This window comes from Lolium rigidum, chromosome 5, assembly GCF_022539505.1.
Source record: "Lolium rigidum isolate FL_2022 chromosome 5, APGP_CSIRO_Lrig_0.1, whole genome shotgun sequence".
Classification (NCBI taxonomy): Eukaryota; Viridiplantae; Streptophyta; class Magnoliopsida; order Poales; family Poaceae; genus Lolium; species Lolium rigidum.
Window position 1 is genome coordinate 143,799,626 of NC_061512.1, and position 21,364 is coordinate 143,820,989.

At 42.7% G+C, this 21,364-nt stretch overlaps 1 protein-coding gene across 2 annotated transcripts; it reads right to left on the reverse strand.

Moving 5' to 3' along the window:
- Positions 1-296: 296 nt before the first annotated feature.
- Positions 297-3,437, reverse strand: LOC124654641 (ureide permease 1-like). Of its 2 annotated transcripts, XM_047193636.1 has the most exons (8): positions 3,322-3,437; positions 3,079-3,160; positions 2,351-2,644; positions 2,051-2,189; positions 1,786-1,948; positions 1,567-1,610; positions 1,336-1,448; positions 297-1,068 (listed from the first exon to the last, which is right to left on the reverse strand). In XM_047193636.1, exons 3-8 carry the CDS (start codon positions 2,585-2,587, stop codon positions 535-537), a joined length of 1,230 nt encoding a protein of 409 aa, XP_047049592.1. In that variant the 5' UTR covers positions 2,588-2,644; positions 3,079-3,160; positions 3,322-3,437; the 3' UTR covers positions 297-534. The 2 variants fall into 2 exon arrangements, with proteins under 2 accessions (XP_047049592.1, XP_047049591.1); XM_047193635.1 differs by lacking the exon at positions 3,079-3,160 and having other exon boundaries at positions 2,351-2,647.
- Positions 3,438-21,364: the final 17,927 nt, after the last annotated feature.

Here is a 21,364-nt window from a genome sequence, read left to right on the forward strand (position 1 = left end):
GATGTGGACAATGATGAGATTTACAAACATGCAAAATCTCAATGTGAAATTATTTGTATTGTAGACTGCACAAAAAAGACAAAATCTGGCAGGTTTTATAATTTTGAAATATGCACTATTCACTATTTTTCGGATCCACACGTTTGCTATTTTTGTGTACCCTAAAGTATTAAGAATTTTACATAAAGATTTTACATGTTCGTAGATTCCATCATTGACTACATCTAGGATTTTTTTTTAATTTTTTTTGAAATTTCAAAATATGATTTTTTATTTTTTATAAATAAAAAGCTATATGTAGCTCGACCTCTATTTATTCACTCTCTTCACCCGACCTAAATATTGTACTGTACTCCAAATTACAGACCGTCCATGCGACGTGATATCAGTGCACTATGTCCAAATTACAGACCATTCCTCCAACTGTAGCATATGGCTTCGCTGATCGTTGCACAAGGAGGATCAGCTTACGATACTGTACTATAGTATAATTAACTTCATCTGACGCTCCCCAAGGTCCGGGCCATGACAGTGTCAGAGCGGCTTCCTGTGCGCGGAGGAGGCCATGAGCACGGCCATGGCGACGACGAACATGAACAGCATGCTCGCCAGCAGCGTGTACGTCCTCCTCGACGACCTCCGGTACTCCCCGAATAGCACCACCCCCCAGAACGTGCTCACCAGCGGCAGCGCCTGCACCGAGTCCGCCGCCGCGTACCCGGCCGCCTGCCCGGCCATGAACGTGAACGCGTTGCCCAGCCCGGACACCATTCCGGCAAGCAGAGCTAGCTCCCTCCCCTCCCAGTCGCTGATGTACGCCCGGAGCGAGGACCGGGGCACCCCGGCCATGGGACGGTACAGGAACCAGGTGTTGAGCGCCAAGCCGACGACGAAGGAAGAGAGCGAGAAGTAGAAGAATGCCGTGTACACCACCAGGTGCGGCACGCCGTCGCGCAGCGTGTGCCACTGGTCGTTCGTCGCCAGGTTGAACGCCGGCGCGAAGAGCGAGTAGCACACGCCCGCGAAGGTGACGATCCCCAGGCCAACCAGCGTGTTGGATCCAAGTACCTGAACATGACAGGGTCGTTCATCTCCTCGTTAGCAACAAAAGATACATGTTCTTTCAAAAAAAGAAGAAGATACATGTTCTTTCATTGTTCTGAAAATCTCATTAGCACAAGAATAAGATACATGTTCTTTCATTGTTCTGAAAATTTTGTGACTGTAAGTGATGTTCTTCAGCACATGTCTTGTCATTGATTTGCTCGTTTTTGCAGTAAGAACATCACTTAAACTTGTTACGAACTTAAACTTGCTATTTGTTCAGGTGCTTACTTTGATTGATCTTTTGTCCTCGAGATGAATAAGGAAATCTGCCGTTCCTGCCTCAATTTTCTCCACGGCCCTTGGTACATCCGGCTTTGCTTCTTCACAATCCTTTGGTTCCTCTATCCATTGAAAGATCATTACGGCCAGTAGCTGTAAGCTCAGTCTCCCATTAATGACAAAGATGGTTCATTGATCTGAGTAGTAGTAGTAGTAGTAGTAGTAAACTATAGTAAGTACCTTCTTCAAGGAGCTGTCTGGTAAGCTCTTCCTTTGCAGTGTTCCTGTGGAGAATTCAACAAATGTTCTTTAGATGCAGTGTACTGTAATGTCATAATACTATGCTTCAGGTATCTACATGTATAATAACTTGTTCCTCAAAATATTCAGATAACTACATGTAAAATTTAGTCATTGATTTCACCACATGAGTGTTGGGGACTAGGCAGAGAATTGTACCCAGTAAAGTTTCTGGAGTTCGATAGCTTCTCCTGGTTGTCAGCAGCATTGGAAGAGTGAACAAGAGAGCCTAGGCAGGCTGCAATCAGAAAGCATCCGACCCCGGGGAAGAGAACCTCCGCCTTGTTGATCCGACCGTCGAGAAAATAGTTCAGTGTTGTCCCTGGAAGATGATTTCAGGCAAATATCTTAGGATTTAGATTATTCATGCTGGAACCGCTGCAGCCTGAAACATCCGTGTCTGGAGTTAGAGCCGTCAGTGTACCTATGACAACTTTCAGACTTGAGGCCATGACCTCGGTGACCGTAAGCCCGACGTATGCCCAGCCGTATTGCGTGGCCAGCGTTCCGAGGGTGATGAAGACGCCGCCCGCAATGGCGAACATGATCGACGGCCAGTTATCCTGACATTGTTCAATTGACAGTTTAGACATTTGCACTACACGAGAAAATTCTGAACAAAATCTTGATGCATGCATACGCATGTTAATTTCTGTCCTACCGATGTACTCCGTAGTACATTTTTCGGCGAGAAATGTTGACAAGTTTAACTAGGAGAATTTACCTGGGTGAGCTGGGTGAGGAAATTGGGTGTCTCCGGCGTGTCGCCGCCGATCTGGCCGAAAGTGAAGGCGACCAGCACTGCGGCCAGGAAGTTGCTGATGGAGTAGTCGAGGTACGTGTGCTGCGGCAGGCGTCCCCGGCGCTCCAGCACGGCGAGGACGACCGGCCAGGTGCCCAGGAGCACCAGGGCCGCTGCCATCAAGCCGATGGCTCCGCTGATGTCCTTCACCAGATACATCTTTGCGTGGTAGGCAGCGGCGGCGAATCAAGGAAGACGGTGCAAGCGGCAGACCTATACCTGGTTCAGAAAACTATGCCGTCAGGCATGGCAGACAGTACAGCTTCTAAAACAAGAAGTAAATCAAAGAAAAACACGGTTTTCAGTTCGATTCAGCACCATACGTAGTTGCAGGGTTGCAGATCGAACTTTTTTCTTGAAAAAACTAACTCTGATCCAAAAATCAAACATCTATCTACAACATCTTTGCTTCAACACCGTACCAAAGTAAGCTCGATAGCAACTGAACAGCTTCGGATGGAACAGTTCATAAAGTCACGGCAAGATATTCGTGGTAGCCCGTAGGAAATCACAAACAAAAAGGCAGGATTAAACAGAACTTAATCCAAGACCCATAGATCTGTGCTTTCCCAAATCCATTATATATGAAGTTCGCCCAACGAAAAAAATGCAAGATGCGCCAATTAGTCAATATAGAAACACAGCTCCAACCTGTTCAGGAGACAAAATATGTTCAAGCAGCGTGTTCTTTGTCAGAACAAGTAGGGGGAGAAGGGATAAAATATGCTTAAGCTGCATGTTCTTTTGTCAGAGCAACAAGCGAGTTAGTGCACAGCTGCACATACATTTTCTTTTCTCAATGAAAAGCGAAGCAAACATTCTAAACAGATTGAGAAATTGCTCGAGAAAGAACACAATCGGTGATACAGATCAAGCTTTCAGATGCGACTTACCAGTTAAGCGATCAAAATTGAAGTTATTCTTGCCGGTTATTCAGCCCCATATGTATGCAGTGTTGTGTTTATGATATGCTTGGGGTTTTCTGGAAGCTCCACCAGTGAGCTGTGGATATGCGATGAGGAGAATGGAGAATGCTCAGATTGCGAGGATACGTGCTGGCATGGGTCCCACCTGATGGAAGCGTGCTGGCGGCTCCAGTGGAAGGGCTCACATGGCGCACGCCGCGTGTCCCTAGCCCAAACTTATGTGAAAATAAATACTTTCTCTGTCTATAAAACGATTCCTCTATATATTAAATGTTTAGATACATCTAAAATTAGATGAACTTTCTACATCTTTTACGAACAGAGATAGCACATCGCGTAAAAGAACCAAAAACCGTAAAACTTTGAAGCACCTTGTTTAATTTATATCTAGCTCTCGATATTATTTGTGATCTTCTATAAAGCATTGCCGTTGTCGTGGTTTCGATCACGACATATGCCAGGGGTGGCTTGAGTAGAGGGAAAGTGAGACCTGTATGAACGACGACGACAGTATCTAGATGCTGGATTGGTACACAGCACATGGTGATGTACCCTGGTTCAGGGCCCTCGCGGTGGAGGTAAAACCCTTACTCTTGCATGTCTGATATATATGAGCACATATGAGTGGTACAGAGTTGCTCCTAGAGCTGTTTGTCCTAAGGAGGAAGAAGCTACTGTGAGCTAAGAGGGAGTCTGGCCGGCTTGGGAAGAGCCTGGCCGGCTTGAGAGATGCTCGTATGTGAGTGTTGGGGGGATGACCCCCGGTATGCCAAAGGCATGCCAAACCGGATGGTTTGAGCCATCAAGATACCGGTTTAAAGGTTATTCCGGAATGAGAAACTAGGCTTTTGGCTAAGTAAATCTATACCGGTATCCCGGGAGGGTATACCGAATGAGCTAAGAAGGTACCGGATTACCGATACGGACTACACTCGTAGCACGTCGGCAAGACTGGTCAAAGATTCTCTAAGGAGCTAGAGGACAAAGATGAGCGAAGCACTTCAGCTTTAATCGAAGCTCTGGAGCTAAAGCAGATGATGACGTAAAAGGTACCGGAGGACGTCAGCGTCCCTGATTAAAGAGATACCGGTGACGCCGGTAGCTAAAGAAGCTTTGTAAAGTAGTTTGTCTAGTCAAAGATGTCATTAGGGTTTCTTAGGGTTTCTTCCCCTGTAAGCCACCCTCTCCCCTATATAAGGAGAGGGGGTACACCCATACGCGGGCATGTGGGTACGACGTCCGATCTTGTATCCAGAAACCTGTAACCTCTTGTGATCAATGAATAGAAAGATCTGAGGAGGAAATAGCTCTAGTGTTCTTCTTCTTCTACCTCTAGCCAAGGCCAAGTTCTTAGGAGATCCATCCGGAATCCATCCCATCCTTACCAAAACCCTCACATGAATCCTCTAGCGCACATTCGGCCCCAACTTAAGCCATCCCATGGCATCTGTCTGTTCACCACGACGACAGTGAGCTGAAAGAGAGTGGAGAGAGGGGCTCCCCTAGTGTGCCTTATATATGCATGGCACCCAGGGGACACACCGGTTCGCATATACTGTAGCTGAGATGACTACTGGGGTCTAATCAAACTGTTTCTATGGTGCGAAGCAGCTTAGCCCCGGGGAGCTAAAGGTTATACCTTTGTAAGCGAGCTTTGGTTCTTCTATGTAGGGTATTCCTCCTTTACTCTCTTAATTAACGTCGAGGTGGTTGACTACCGGGAAAGGGCAGTAAGGAAGCATACCACCCAAAGCAAGACGTGAAAAAATATTAACCTGAGCTAACAAAGCTTCAGAGTCCAGATCATACCAGCCAGAACCTGAGGTGAAGATGTTGATACCAGTCTACCTTAAATACATTTTGACATATTTTCGATTACCACAAATCAGTTGATTGTAGCTTACCTTCTATGTGGCTTCAAGATTATGTATGCTATCTCTTTTGCTTTTTTTTTCTATCTAATACTATCTACATTTTCCAAGTAAAGGAACAAACAAGGAGGGGTGCCGGCCCTCTATGTGTTTGTTCTCTTTGCATTCTAATACCAAACTAGAAATAGGAAATCTATAGACCTTTTGTGGATCTACGTGGGTGGGCAGGGGGGCCACTACATCTTCATTCAGGGGGGGCTAGCCTCATGACTTCCCACTGGGCGAGGGGTGCACCTAATCCACCTACTCAATCATCAATTACGGTGTTCAGCTGACTTGCATAGATAGACCCCTATTGTTTAGTAATTTGCACTAGTGGAGAAGAGGCCTTTGGTCCCAAGCAAATGTCCCAGTTCTGAACCAAACCGGGACCAATGGGGGGCATTGGTCCCGGTTCGTTTGGCCCAGGGCGACCCCACTCGCTGGAGCCTGTACGTTAGTGGCCTTTGGTCCCGGTTTGTACTAAAAACCGGCACTAAAGGGTCGGCGGCAGGGCGCGGCAGACCGTGTCAGGCGTGGGAAACCTTTAGTCCCGGTTTGTAATACAAACCGGGTCCAAAGGCCCCCCCTCTGGACCCGGTTTGTATTACAAACCGGGACAAAGTCCCCAATCTAGCTATATAACCTTGCCCCTATCCAAGTGTGAGCCACACTTAGCCATTTTTTCACTTTCTTCACAAGAGGGGTGTATTGCTTTGCTCTCTTCTTCACATGCACAAGAGGTGTTCAATGAAATGCTTAAGAGGATTTGCCACTTGAGTTTACACAAATCAAGCCACACTTAACTTGATTTTTTCTTCTCCATCGAGGTTAACAACTTTATCCTTTTCATCTGTAATTGATAAAATGCATGTGTATATATACATCGTGATGTTCTGTAATGGTTTTGATCAGCTTAATTATATCATGCAGATGAATCGGCAATGGATGTACATTGACCGACGCTTTGACGAGTTCACTTCGGGCCTGAGTAATTTTATGGCCGTGGCGGAGGCAAACAAACATAGTGGCTTCATGTATTGTCCATGTGTCAACTGCAAGAATACCGTAAATTACGCTCACTCGAGTACCATTCACGGCCACCTTACGCGATCCGGTTTCATGCCCGATTACTATTGTTGGACCAAGCACGGAGAAAGAGGGGTTATGATGGAAGACAATGAAGAAGAGGAAGAGGATGATGACGGTTATCCCAATTTCCCTGAATACGATGATACTGCAGAAGGCAATGAAGACAATGAAGTAGAAGATCAAGAGACACCAGATGAGCCTGCTGATGATGATCTTGGTCAGGCCATTGCTGATGCAAGGAGAGAATGTGAAACTGGAAAGGAAAGGTTGGCCTTTGACAAGATGATAGAAGATCACAACAAATTGTTATACCCTATTTGCGAAGATGCCCATAAAAAGCTAGGCAGCACACTGGAATTGTTGCAATGGAAGGCAGAGAACGGTGTCACTGACTCAGGATTTGGAAAGTTGCTGACAATAATTAAGAGGAAGCTTCCAAGGGGTAACGAATTGCCCGCCAAGTACGTACGAAGCGAAGAAGATTGTCTGCCCTCTAGGATTAGATGTGCAAAAGATACATGCATGCATTAATGATCGCATACTCTCTTGCGGTGAGTACGAGAATTTGGATGCATGTCCGGTGTGCACCGCATTGCGGTATAAGATCGGACGAGATGACCCTGGTGATGTTGAGGGCGAGCGCCCCAAGAAGAGGGTTCCTGCCAAGGTTATGTGGTATGCTCCTATAATACCACGGCTGAAACGCTTGTTCAGAAATAAAGAGCATGCTAGGTTGTTGCGATGGCACAAAGAAGACCGTAAGAAAGACGTGATGTTGAGGCATCCTGCTGATGGATCCCAATGGAGAAAAATCGATAGAGAGTTCCCAAACTTTGCACAGGATGCAAGGAACTTAAGGTTTGTTCTAAGTACAGATGGCATGAATCCTTTTGGAGAGCAGAGCTGCAGCCATAGCACCTGGTCTGTGACTCTTTGTATATATAACCTTCCTCCTTGGTTGTGCATGAAGTTGAAGTTCATTATGATGCCAGTGCTCATACAAGGCCCGAAGCAACCCGGGAACAACATTGATGTGTACCTGAAGCCATTAGTCGAAGAACTTCTACAGCTGTGGTCCATAGCAGGTGTACCTGTGTGGGACGAGCACAAGCAGGAGGAATTTAACCTACGAGCGTCGCTTTTCAGTAACCATCAATGACTGGCCTGCTCTTGGTAACATTTCAGGACAGTCAAACAAGGGATACAATGCATGCACGCACTGTTTACATGAGCTCGAAGGTGATTATTTGGAAAAATGTAAGAAGGTCGTGTACCTGGGGCATTGATGCGCTTAGATGACACGTCCGTTGGGAACCCCAAGAGGAAGGTGTGATGCGCACAGCAGCAAGTTTTCCCTCAGTAAGAAACCAAGGTTATCGAACCAGTAGGAGCCAAGAAGCACGTTGAAGGTTGTTGGTGGTGAAGTGTAGTGCGGCGCAACACCAGGGATTCCGGCGCCAACGTGGAACCTGCACAACACAATCACGAACTTTGCCCCAACGTAACGGCGAGGTTGTCAATCTCACCGGCTTGATGTAAACAAAGGATTAGATGTATAGTGTGGATGATGATGATTGTTTGCGAAGAACAGTAAAGAACAATTGCAGTAGATTGTATTTCAGATGTAAAGAATAGGACCGGGGTCCACAGTTCACTAGTGGTGTCTCTCCCATAAGATAGAAGATGTTGGGTGAACAAATTACAGTTGGGCAATTGACAAATAAAGAAGGCATAACAATGCACATACATATATCATGATGAGTACTATGAGATTTAATCAGGGCATTACGACAAAGTACATAGACCGCTATCCGAGCATGCATCTATGCCTAAAAAGTCCACCTTCAGGTTATCATCCGAACCCCCTCCAGTATTAAGTTGTAAACAACATACAATTGCATTAAGTATGGTGCGTAATGTAATCAACACAAATATCCTTAGACAAAGCATCGATGTTTTATCCCTAATGGCAACAGCACATCCACAACCTTAGAACTTTCTGTCACTGTCCCAGATTTAATGGAGGCATGAACCCACTATCGAGCATAAATACTCCCTCTTGGAGTCACAAGTATCAACTTGGCCAGAGCCTCTACTAGCAACGGAGAGCATGCAAGAACATAAATAACATATATGATAGATTGATAATCAACTTGACATAGTATTCAATATTCATCGGATCCCAACAAACACAACATGTAGGATTACAAATAGATGATCTTGATCATGATAGGCAGCTCACAAGATCTAACATGATAGCACAATGAGGAGAAGACAACCATCTAGCTACTGCTATGGACCCATAGTCCGGGGGTGGACTACTCACACATCGATCCGGAGGCGATCATGGCGATGAAGAGACCTCCGGGAGATGATTCCCCTCTCCGGCCGGGGTGCCGGAGGCGATCTCCTGAATCCCTCGAGATGGGATTGGAGGCGGCGGCGTCTCTGGAAGGTTTTCCGTATCGTGGATCTCGGTACTGGGGGTTTCGCGACGGAGGCTTTAAGTAGGCGGAAGGGCGGAGTCGGGAGAGTCACGGGGGCCCCACACGCTAGGGCCACGCGGGCCCCCTCTAGGCCGCGCCGCCCTAGTGTGGCGGCGCCCCGTGGCCCCACTTCGTCTCTCCTCCGGTCTTCTGGAAGCTTCGTGGAAAAATAGGCCCATGGGCGTTGATTTCGTCCAATTCCGAGAATATTTCCTTACTAGGATTTCTGAAACCAAAAACAGCAGAAAACGACAAGCTGGCTCTTCGGCATCTCGTCAATAGGTTAGTGCCGGAAAATGCATAAATATGACATATAATGTGTATAAAACATGTGAGTATCATCATAAAAGTAGCATGGAACATAAGAAATTATAGATACGTTTGAGACGTATCAGGCATCGTCGATTTCTTAGGCATACCCATCCCGAAAGAAAGAAAGGCAAGCATTACAACGGTGAGGCTGATCACCGGATGAAGCCTCCCCATCGTGATGGTGTTGATATATTTGGTATGGTCAAGGATCTAGATGTAATATTTGGAAAGGGTCCTGGCGGACGGTCTGTTCCGAATGACGCTGCCGGACACGCGCCCATGTGGAAGAAGAAATCTATATTTTGGGATCTACCCTATTGGGAAGTCTTAGAGGTCCGCTCTTCAATCGATGTGATGCACGTGACGAAGAATCTTTGCGTGAACCTTCTAGGCGGTACGGGAAGACAAAAGATACACCAGAAGCACGGGAGGACCAGCAATGTAGGAAAGACCCCAAAAAACTGCATGAGAGAGATAAAGGACGTCATTACTCCAGCTACGCTCTTACAAAAGCAGAGAAGGAAATATTTTTTGAATGTCTGAGCAGTATCAAGGTCCCGTCTGGCTTCTCCTCCAATATAAAGGGAATAATAAATATGGAGAAGAAAACATTCCAGAACACGAAGTCGCATGACTCGTCACGTGATAATGACACAGTTGCTTCCGATTGCATTGAGGGGGCTTCTACCGGAAAATGTTCGACTGCCCATTGTGAAGCTATGTGCATTCCTCAATGCAATTTCTCAGAAGGTAATAAATCCAGAAATTCTACCGAGGTTGCAGAATGATGTGGTCCAATGTCTCGTTAGTTTTGAGCTGGTGTTCCCACCATCCTTCTTCAATATTATGACACATCTCCTCGTTCACCTGATCGATGAGATTTCCATTCTCGGTCCTGTGTTCTTACACAATATGTTCCCCTTCGAGAGGTTCATGGGAGTCTTAAAAAAATATGTTCATAACCGTGCTAGGCCAGAAGGAAGCATCTCCAAGGGCTATGGAACAGAGGAGGTAATTGAATTCGTGTTGACTTTATTCCCGACCTTAAGCCGATTGGTGTTCCCGAATCGCGGCATGAAGGGAGACTAAGTGGAAAAGGCACGCTAGGAAGGAAATCAATGATATGTAGGGACGGGATTTCTTTGACTCAAGCATACTACACAGTTCTACAAAGTTCCACCTTGGTGGCTCCGTATATCGGTGACCACAAGAACTTTCGACGCTCCCAGAACAAGGGGCAGTCGAACGATTGGATTAGACGTGAACACATGTCGACTTTCGGCGGTTGGTTGCAAAAACATCTCCTGAATAACATCAATATTGAAGATCAGCTGTACTTGCTGGCCCAGACACCATCTTCGACTGTAGTGACTTTCCAAGGGTACGCTATATATTTAATTATGTTGAATGAAGAAGCTCGAATGCAAAAGAGGCAAGCTCCTCGAGCTGGGGTTCATTGACCCAGACACAGTTCATGAAATTACGGTTCTACAGTACCCCAAGGACACAGAGGACAACATGCTAATGTTTTTAGTGAAGCAAGCAAACAAAGAGGATATATTCTTTCCCTACAACTTCAAGTGAGTGTTATATATAACATACATTATGCTTGTGCAGCTTCCACTTTATTCTCGTAATCATTGAGCTATGCTTATGCAGATTCCACTTTATTCTCCTAATCGTTGATCTTCACAAATGAGTCGTAAATGTCATGGACTCGGAACGTAAAGAACATGCGGAATGGGCGGACATGGCTGCCATCCTCCAGAGGTAATTTCAATCAATTTCGCATTGGCATCTTCATCTATTCTAATTCGACGATATCATCAACTAATCAATAACTCATTTACTCATTATTTTTTTGCCGGGCAGGGCTTGGAAACGGTTCATCAATACTGTTCCGGGTAAATGGAAATCGGAGCTTACATTTAAAGATTACCCTGTAAGTAGTACTATATAAATAGCTATGTCCGTGAAACTCTATATATGATATTTACTTTCAATACGATGCTTGATTATTAGTTTGATCGAACTATTTTTTCGTAAAGTGTATGAGGCAGGAACCCGGGAATAACTTATGTGGATACTACGTTCGCAACTTCATTCGTGACATGGCCCGTCCCAAGGGTGGGGATGCCCGTATACACCACACTCGTGTACGATAACAAATTTTCACAATTAATCTTAGTACCATCAATTGTATTGAGTTCCATTCATATATATATATATATATATATATATATATATATATATATATATATACCTGCACTATTCTGCAACCAGTTGCAGAATAATATTCTGAGCACCGATTCGTACTTCTCTGGACACGAGCTTGTACTGCCTCGGAACTTTTTTGCAGCGTGCGTTCGTACTTCTATGTGTTCTTCATGGAATCGATGTTTACGTCCGAAATCGATCTGTTTGTTGTTTTCTAGTGTCGTAATTATTTTTTCTAGCTAGTATACACCAATCCGCACGCACGCATTACAACTTTTACAAGATTTAACAAGTTTTTGAATTTGAATTGATCCGCCGGCATGTCCGTTGCGTACTTATTCCGCGAATCAAAATTGGCGTCCGGATCGTCGTTTTTAACATGGAATTCGAGTTCCATTCGCACCGGTATGCATATATTAGTGAATCAAATGTTTAATCTGGTTGTAATTTTGCTAGAATCGCTGATTCGGTAGTTGCCCGTGGAGAGCGAGTTCCGCCGTTATCAGTTCATCGATTTCTAGTCGTTTTCGCTTTTTTGTTTGTGTTTCTGTTAAATTGATTTGTTTCTAGCCGTCAAATTCATACTATAATGCTCATTGAATTACTAAAAGTCGATATGGAATTCGCGATCGAATCCGTTGGCAGGTTTGCGTTCCGTTTGCCGTCGGAACATGCGGGTGGGTATGAGTTCATCATTTTTTTCGTGAATTATTGTTTTGATAAAGTTATAGTAATTGTTATATCGTTATTAATTCCAGATATACTCATATATAGTTTGTTTGTTTCGATTTTTTTTCCGACTTGTTCGTCAAATCGACCGATCATCTATGTTTGCAAACTGAACTTTTCAGTGTAGCGAGGTTGTACTTCTGCTCTATGTAGTTTGTTATTTCTTTGTTTTCCGTTGCGATTTACATGTTTTTCTATATAAGGTGTATCTTTATCCATTGCTTTTTTGTGTGTTTTTATCTTGTTAGGCTGTGCGGATGGATAACTTTTGTCTGGTTGTTTGTATAGTGATCTTCTTCGTATCCGCGCCCGTACTTCTCGGGCGGTCTAGCTATACTTCTATCAGATAATGTTTATCTTCTATGCACGTTTTTCTCTATTTCTGTTCACGCCTATATAAGTGTTCCTTTCTCATTGAGCGCAGCCATAAACTTGATCGAGATCTTTCATCTTTTTCTATCGTCTCCCAATGGCCAAAACCCCCTTCTCCCACGAATACAAACTCCCTTGCCATGGCACAACCGAGATGAATGTGTTGTACACCAACACGGCATCCGGAGTAGAGGCATGGCTTACTTCAATTGAATCTACCCTTGATGCTTCGAAAGGAAGTTTGTGGGGATAGATGTTGAGTATGACAGGCTTAGAGGATCCGACATTAATCCGAAGAAGGCCGCTGTCATCCAACTTTGTGTGGGCACTGAAGTTTTGGTGTACCACGTTTGCCATGCTTGATGAAAGGAGTGAGAAGTTGTATAATTTCCTATATGGTTACCGGTACACATTCGCTGGATTACTGCATTGCCGAAGATCGTAATGTTCTTGGTCGTTCTCAATTTTATATCCATAATATCAAGGACATCCGGATGATTTGGAGAGACCCGGACAACAAGAAGAGGACTCAAGGTGCGAAAGATGTTCTTTGCAGCCATTATAGATCCATTTTACATGAAGATGAAAGATGGATTTGGTACGACGGAGCATAGCATGTGGGCTAATGCGCCTCCTCTCCCACATCGAACATATTTTATATGCTGCGAGGGATGCATATGTGACCTACGAGGTGTATAAGCGTTTGGATGTTTTCGAGAGAGGATTTTTTTCTCTTTACAAACGTTCGAGAAGAAACGTGGCGAGGATTGGTGAATACCTTAAAGTAGTTTGATTAGTTTTCCTTACGAATTTATCCGAAATATATAATGTAATCCGGTATTCGAGTTTATCCTTAATAAATTTCATTTTTTTTATTTGTGAACAAACATGTACTTTTTTATTTTTCGTTACGGTATGTCATGTTTGTTGTCATTTTTCACGCAACTAAATGTTTATTATTCTTATGGAACTCAAGAATTTTCAGCTTGTACTTCCTTTCTTTATAATGTGGTACTTCCTGTACATGAATAACTGTACTTCCGGGTTGTTCATCTTGATTGTTGTTGAAGATCAAGATTCATATGTTTGTACTTACGTAGTTCGTATCTCTTACTTATGTACTTGTTGTGCCTCTATTCTAGTACTTCCTTGTGAGAGGGTGGGGGGGGGTTGGGGGGGGTTCCCCCTATACTATAAAATCTGATATATATCTTTGTTCACTGTGAGATCAAGATTTATAGTGTGTACTTTTGTATCTCTTACTTATGTACTTGTTGTGCCTCTATTCTAGTACTTCCTTGTGAGAGGGTGGGGGGGGGTTGGGGGGGGGTTCCCCCCATACATAAAATACTGATATATATCTTTGTTACTGTAGATCAAGATTTATAGTGTGTACTTTTGTATCTCTTACTTATGTACTTGTTGTGCCTCTATTCTAGTACTTCCTTGTGAGAGGGTGGGGGGGGTTGGGGGGGGTTCCCCCCCATACATAAAATCGATATATATCTTTGTTATGCAGATCAAGATTTATAGTGTGTACTTTTGTATCTCTTACTTATGTACTTGTTGTCCCTCTATTATATATTTTGTTACTACGGATCAAGATATATAAGTTGTACTTACGTAGCCCTTACTACGTACTACTTATGCCTATACTCTCGTACTTCCCTTTTGTAATTTTGTTATTGGAATTCAAGATTCATAGTTTGTACTTTTCTTTTTGTTGTGAGCTTGTACTTCTATTAGTTTTTATTCGGTACTTATTTGCTTCTTCACTTTATCCTACATGGGATATTCTATTTTGATGTATTTCTTTTTATAATTTAATATTATGAGTTTTTGTACTTTTTTTCAAGCCTGTACTTCTATTTGCTTGCGAGTCATCTATGATATATTTTTTATTAATTGTATTCTTGTAAATTAAAGTTGTACTTACTTGTACTTGTATCCTGTACTTCCTTATCGTTTATGCTTTGTATTTCCTTTTACGCTGCCCTTTTGTTTTTTGTTTTTAAGGCTGTACTTATTTGTTTGACATGCCAGGTAACGGCCCAGTCGGGCTTTTCTGGGCCCGATTTGTTATAGATTGGTATTTTTCGGCCCATTTAATTGTGGCCCGGTGGCGTCCGTATGCGTCTCTTGCATCATAAGCGCAAGTTGTGCGGCCGTTCCGCCTTGTCCCGCACGGCGTAACTCCACCTTCCCCACTCTCTCTTCGCTTTCCTCGTCTCTCGTCGCGAGAGGAGCTAGCTGCGCGGTTGCGGCGACGGAGCCGCTGCTTTCTTCCGGTGCGAGCAACTTCTCCGCGCCCCTCCCTATCTCGCGCGGTACTTCTATTCCGTCTATCCTTCTCCGGCCCCTCAAATTTTCTCCCGCGAATGCTCTCGTGAGAGTTGGGTTCCGGATTAGGGGTTACTTGTTCATAGCTTAGGGTTTCCTGCTTTTGTAGATCTTGTTTGTTCTTTCCTTTTGTATCGCGCGGCGTGTCTTCTTGTTTGTCTGCTGCATTCTCCTCGGACTAATTCGTTTTGATTTTTGCTTTTTGATGTGTGGTTGGTTTGCGGGGTTCGTGTTCATGTGCTTCGATCTCCGCGTTGGTTGGGAGAGGTCGATTTTATTTTTTTTAGTCATGGATCCTGCCCGAAATCCCCATTGCCTCGGGAAACCCAAGGTAATTTTATGTTTCGTTTTGTTTTTGTGGTACTTAATTGCGGCGAAAATTGTGCTTCCCTTTAGATCTCGAATTAGTTTATACAATGTTAATTCTTGCGTTGCTTGTGCGGTCATTCTCCATATAAATATACTTATACGGTATTCATATATGTACTTACTTGTTGGTACAAGTTGTACTTCCCTTGTTTAGTTTCATATCTTGCGGTTATTTTTTTACTCATGGATGTGTGTTATACGACAACGAAATTATTCTAATTGGTTTTGGTTTTGTTTTCTACTGTATATTCGGTCATGTCTTGTTGTTACATGTACTTATTTATATGTACCGGTTGTACTTCCCTTGTTTAGTTGCATATCTTGCAGTTTATTTTTACTTTTTTTTGTACCGAGTTGTACTTCCCTTGTTATTTTGACAATGGAAATTCTCCTAATTATTTTACTGTTTTTGTTTCTACATGTACATGTACTTATCGATGTTAGTACATGTACTTCTTTTCAGATTCATGTGTATGTTCTTATTTTGTAGTTCTTTATTTTTAGTCTTGCTCTCTCCTAGTTTTGTTTTTGCATTTTTCTTGTTTTGATTGTTTCTAATCTACTTATCATCTTATATTGTTCATTTTACTATGTACGAACCCATTTCTTTTTTTAGGTGAAGTTACGGTTATTAAGAAAGCGAAATTGTTTGCCGTCGATGGCAAACTAAGTCTCGTTGCCGGTATTCCTATCGTTTTCCCTGATGTTACTTGTGAGGATTAGGAGTGAGGATGAGGTTAAGAAAAGCTCTTCTACATCCGGTAATCATTTTTAATATGATCCACTGTTTGTGTGCTCATTTGTCTTGTTTTTTTGTGATTTTTGTATTGTCATGCTTGTTCTCTTTTGTTATGTGAATCATAAGACAACTAAAATATATGCTCTTAAGAGAAATAAGACTGTGTATTCTATATTTTGTAGCAGTTGTACTTCCTTTGTTTTTAGTTACAAATAATGCGGTTAATTGCATTGCACTTATACGATATGTATTGTTGGACTTCCTTACCTTTTATTTTACCATTTTAGGAAATTAAATATATTTTTTTCATTCTTTGTTGTAATTAATTTGTTTCTTTTTCTTTAATGCGGATGCGGATTTGCAAGCTGAAACTACGACAAGGATATCAGCGATGTACTTGCTTCTGTAGAAGAGACTTATGGAGATGGAGATCGAATGTCTGCTCATGATGGTTCTGAGCAAGGTGAAGGTGATATAGGTTCTTTGGAGTTGTCGTTAACTCCTACTCAGGATGTTGACGGCACTGAGCCAGTTACTCAGATAGAAGATGTTCCGGCCCGACTTAGCTGTCTGAGGAAGAAAGGGTTGCACGAGAAAATTGTGCGTGCTAGGGAACGAAAGAGTCAAGGCGATTCATGATGCGGGAGCATCTAATGTTGGTCCCATAGCTTACCATCGTAGGGAACGGAGGAGCAAGGTGGCTCATGATGATAGCGAGGCTCCTCCTTATGATAGCGATGCGACTATTGATGATAGTGTGGCGGCCCATGTTGATCCTGAGTCTGATCCTGCGTCTGATGCAGATGCTTGATGTGGCGGCTCATGTTGATCCCGAGTTTGCTTACGCGTCGATGCGGATCGCGATGCGGCGTCCGATGATGATAATGCGGATGCTGCTCCTGCGTACGATGCGGATCGCGATGTGGCGGCTCATGTTGATCCGAGTACGATCCTGCGTCGATATTAATTTGTCCCTTGTTGTTCCTAGCGAGTCCTGTTACCACGCACGGGAAAAGGGGTGTTGTCCGAAAGAAGAGGATGGCTGATCGTTGGTATAGCTGGTACCCCCGCGAAGTCCTCGTGTCTCTGCTGTGTCTAGTGTTGATGGTAGCACACGGCCAAAGCCCACGTATTCTAAATATGCGAGAAAGCTAGCCCTCTTGGTGTTATTGCTAAGGGGAAGCAAGCTAAATCTAAGGTGGAAACGGAGCTCATCTCACTTCATTTTAGTTTTTATCAACTTACACGATATCTACTGTATCTTTTCTAATTACTTGATAATTTTGTATCTGTAGGTTTCTGCTTTTAAGAAGGTAAAGCCTGCTGATGCTACTGGTGGTAAGAGTGTTGTTGATAAGCCGAAGGTGAATCCTAAGACGGTGAAAAAATCTGCTCCTAAGAGAAAGAAAAGCTGTTTGTTTTAAAGAAGATGAAGATTTTGTGCCTGAGGATCATCAGGTTTCTGATGATGACATTCCTAAGGTTACCTCCTGTTTTTTTCATATATTATTATATGCCTCCTCTAGTTGTTTATATGTATGGTCTTTCTTTTTCTTGGTGCTAGTACTCCCTCATTTGAATAACTTGTACTTCATGTGTTCCTTCTCTTGTACTTCCCTTTCTTTTCATATTTATTATATGCCTCCTCTAGTTGTTTATATGTATGGTCTTTTTTTTTGTGCTAGTACTTCCTCATTTGAATAACTTGTACTTCATGTGTTCCTTCTCTTGTACTTCCCTTTCTTTTTCATATTTATTATATGCCTCCTCTAGTTGTTTATATGTATGGTCTTTTTTTTTTGTGCTAGTACTTCTTCATTTGAATAACTTGTACTTCATGTGTTCCTTCTCTTGTACTTCCCTTTCTTTTCATATTTATTATATGCCTCCTCTAGTTGTTTATATGTATGGTCTCTCTTTTTCTTGGTGCTAGTACTTCCTCATTTGAATAACTTGTACTTCAAGTGTTCCTTCTCTTGTACTTCTTTTTTATTTAGTGTCTTGTTTTGTAATTATCTGTTTGTGATTCTATCTCATGCATGTAATGTTCTTTTAAATTTTGTATAAGGTTGTTAAGAGGAGGAGAGGGCGAGCAGAACCTTCGCGTGGTTCATGATGAAAATGAGCGGAGGAGGAGAGGCGAGCGTGAACCTTACGTGTGGTTAATGATGAAAATGAGCGGTTTAATCTTGTTGCCAGGTGCTCTTTGAAGGAATTAACTCTACGCTTTGGTTTGCTTGAGGAAAGACACAAAGTTGTTGGTTCGTGAAGGCTGGATTGGGTCATATTGGGGATTTCAAGATAAGAACAAACATCAATCGACGTCTTATGTCCTTTCGATGTACCATATCGATCCTGTCACGATGAATTTGGATCTTGGAGATGGTACCAAGATTATTCGGATCAATGCTGATGCAATTCACAAGTTGTTTGCGCTTCCTTTTGGCGAGAATTCACCTCCTAGGCCTTCGAGATAGTATACATGATGATGCTTTGATGAGGTTAAAGGCTGAGTTAGGTTATGCCGGGAATAAGCAAATTGAGACGAAGAATCTTAGGAGGTTACTTGCAAATCTTGTGAAAGACCCAGCCAATGATGCTTTGGCTTTGAAGGTTTTCGGTCTTGTTCTTTATAACAAATTTATACGCCACGGCTATACTACTCGTGTTTCAAGGGAAGCCGCAATGGTTGAAGATTTTGATATCCTCAAGCTTAAGGATTTTAACTTGTGCCGACTTGTAGTTGATGAGCTTAGGAAAAGCTGTTTTGAGCTAGCGAGGCATCAAAATCAGATTGGGCTGCTATTCCTGGCTGTGCCATTGCTCCTCTTCTCATGTATCTTGGCTGCATTGACCACGGGAAGCTAAATCCTAGGGATAAACGCACACCTCGTGCACTTTTCATGAATCCAACGAATCTTTTGAAGCTTTACGATCTTGATTGTATTAAGGAAGGTGATTGGAAGCCTTCTTCGTGGATTTATGGCAAGTTACCGGTGAGTCCACTTTCTTCTTTTATTCTTGTTTTTTTTTATTTTTGTTTCATTCAACTTTTGATTTTTAACATTGTTTTTATCTTCATGTGCGTTTGCGGTGGAAATCACGTGGTGATATTGTGTTCTTTGATGATGTACCTAGAATGGCTGGTGGGCGTTTGACTCCTTCGAAGAGGAGTAGCTCTTCTCTTGCGGCTTTTCGGTCTTCTAGACCTTTTTGGCGAGTAGTAGCGGTGGATGCTGCTCTGGATGGGCAATGTGCTCCGGTGGAGTCTTTGATTGTTAATGTTTGTGGGGATATTGAAGCTCTCCTTTCAAAAGCATATGATTTGTCTCTTCAAATACCTACATACGCTAGCGGCGAGCTACCTTTGCTGGCTTCTTGCCTCTCGAACTTTGTTTTGATGAAGTTGCAGCAAAGGATACCCTTGATTTGGAGGCTGCAAACATTGTGCACTTTCAGACTAGCATTGTTCACATGCGACAGGGTTTGTGCCTGTTCAAGGCATCCCAGGATGCTCGTTGCAAACCATATGAGGAAAAAGCTGAGGCATATTTGAAGGCCATGAATGATGCTGATGCAGTTCTTTGCAGTTGCTTCTTCACTACTGCTTCTGCTGCTGGTTTCCCCCAGTGCTGGCTTGTCTTCGTTGTGCGTCCCCGTACTCCTACCGTCGCCGATGCTTCAGGTTCATCTCTTGGAGATGTGAGATTTTACTGTATTTTTATTTTGATCTTCTTTTTTAGATGCAAAGCTGAACTTCTTTTCTTTTATCTTTGTCTTATGCTTTCTTTTTTTCAAATTTTTTTGTAATGACTTTATTTCTATTTTATTTTTATGCGAGGCTACTACCAATGAAGATTTGCTGCTGCTGCGATACTCCTCCATGTGATGATTTGGAGGACTGCGAATACTTTTACGGATGTACGTCGGGATGACAAGGAGAATTTTGTGGATGCCATGGATGATCTGCGAGTACGGCAAGGACGGTCTTTGAAACTCTTGATGAGCGGGAAGCTCTGATGGTGTTAAGTGTCCTCATGCTTGGTGAAGGACTGAATACTGGTTACTGTCCATGCTCCCGCTACGGCTGATGTTACCATTGCTCCTGTTATTCCTGAAGTTACCAAGAGTGATGTTGTCACTTGCTACTCTTAATGCTTGAAGCGAGATACTTATAAAGTTGACGCGCCCCCTTATCTTGTTGCTCTACGACCGAGAGCCTTCACCTTTGGTTTCGCAACTTGTGCCGGCAAGCACTTTATTCTTCTTTGCGCCTTCTAGGCGAGGAGGACAATCTTCGTTGAACAAGGCGAGGAGCCGGCTCCGACATCTCAAGATTTAGGCAAGACCTCGTAAAGTTCATGCTTTGGTAGTTTGATTTGCTTTTGTTTGTTGCTCTTTGTGTGGTGTGCTTTGCAAGTGTTGGGGATGTTGGGAATGTAAACTACCTTGAACAAAATATCGTTAGATTATGTATGTTCTTGTTTATCGGACCTGGGTTGTAAAATAAAAAATTCAGTTTCTTTGTCTATTAAGTTTGTGTTACTGGAAACATAGAAAAGAAGTGTGCGGATTTGCTTGTACTTCTGTTTCACTTTTACTGTTTTTTACCTTGACGTTACATGTACTTTTCTGTTTACCTTGCTTGTACTTCCTTACATGTACATCCTTTTGCACGAAAAGGATTGCAGCTTTGTAGATATATAGTCATGAATTTTTCTGCTCCTGTACTTCCCTGGCAATTGTGTTTGTACTTCCCACAACTTAGGTAGTTGAGTACACTTAGTTCTACTTTTTCAGCTTGTACTTCTTTGCACATGGACTGCACTTCTTTTACGTGTAGTCACTGTACTTCTCTAGTCTGTGCACTTCAAACTGTATTTTTTTTTTATAATCTTTGAATCATATCATTTTATGTTTATTCTTTTTTAAGGTCGTGATGTTTTTAATTTCTTTTTTTTCTGCGAGCCTCTCGAGTACGCAATTATTACGCAAAACTTCGAGAAAGTATTGACAAGTTTTTCTATTCTGTTACAAAAGTAAAAAGCGATGATGAAGTAGCGTAAGTTGATATTATTTTTTTATGCAACAATCCTTATGGCAACTCTTTCTCATATTGACATGTTTAATTAAATATTATTTTATTATTATTTTTCGGGGATAAGGTGATGTTTCGTAATAAATTTTGCGAAGCTACTTGTTAAGGATGTTTCGGAATCATTTAACTCGCGTGGGATGCTATCAAGTACTGTAGCTGAAATTGGCATTCACACGATGAGGGAGAAATACAAGGGCACCGACAAGCTTATTGTTCCTTTACGGGTTTGTGTAAGTTGCGGACATTTATGATTTAGTTTTGTTACTTACCTATCTTTTTTTCCCCTGGTATTTGAAGTACTGTTACTTACATTTCAGCGTAAGATATGGAACGGATCCTTTGACAA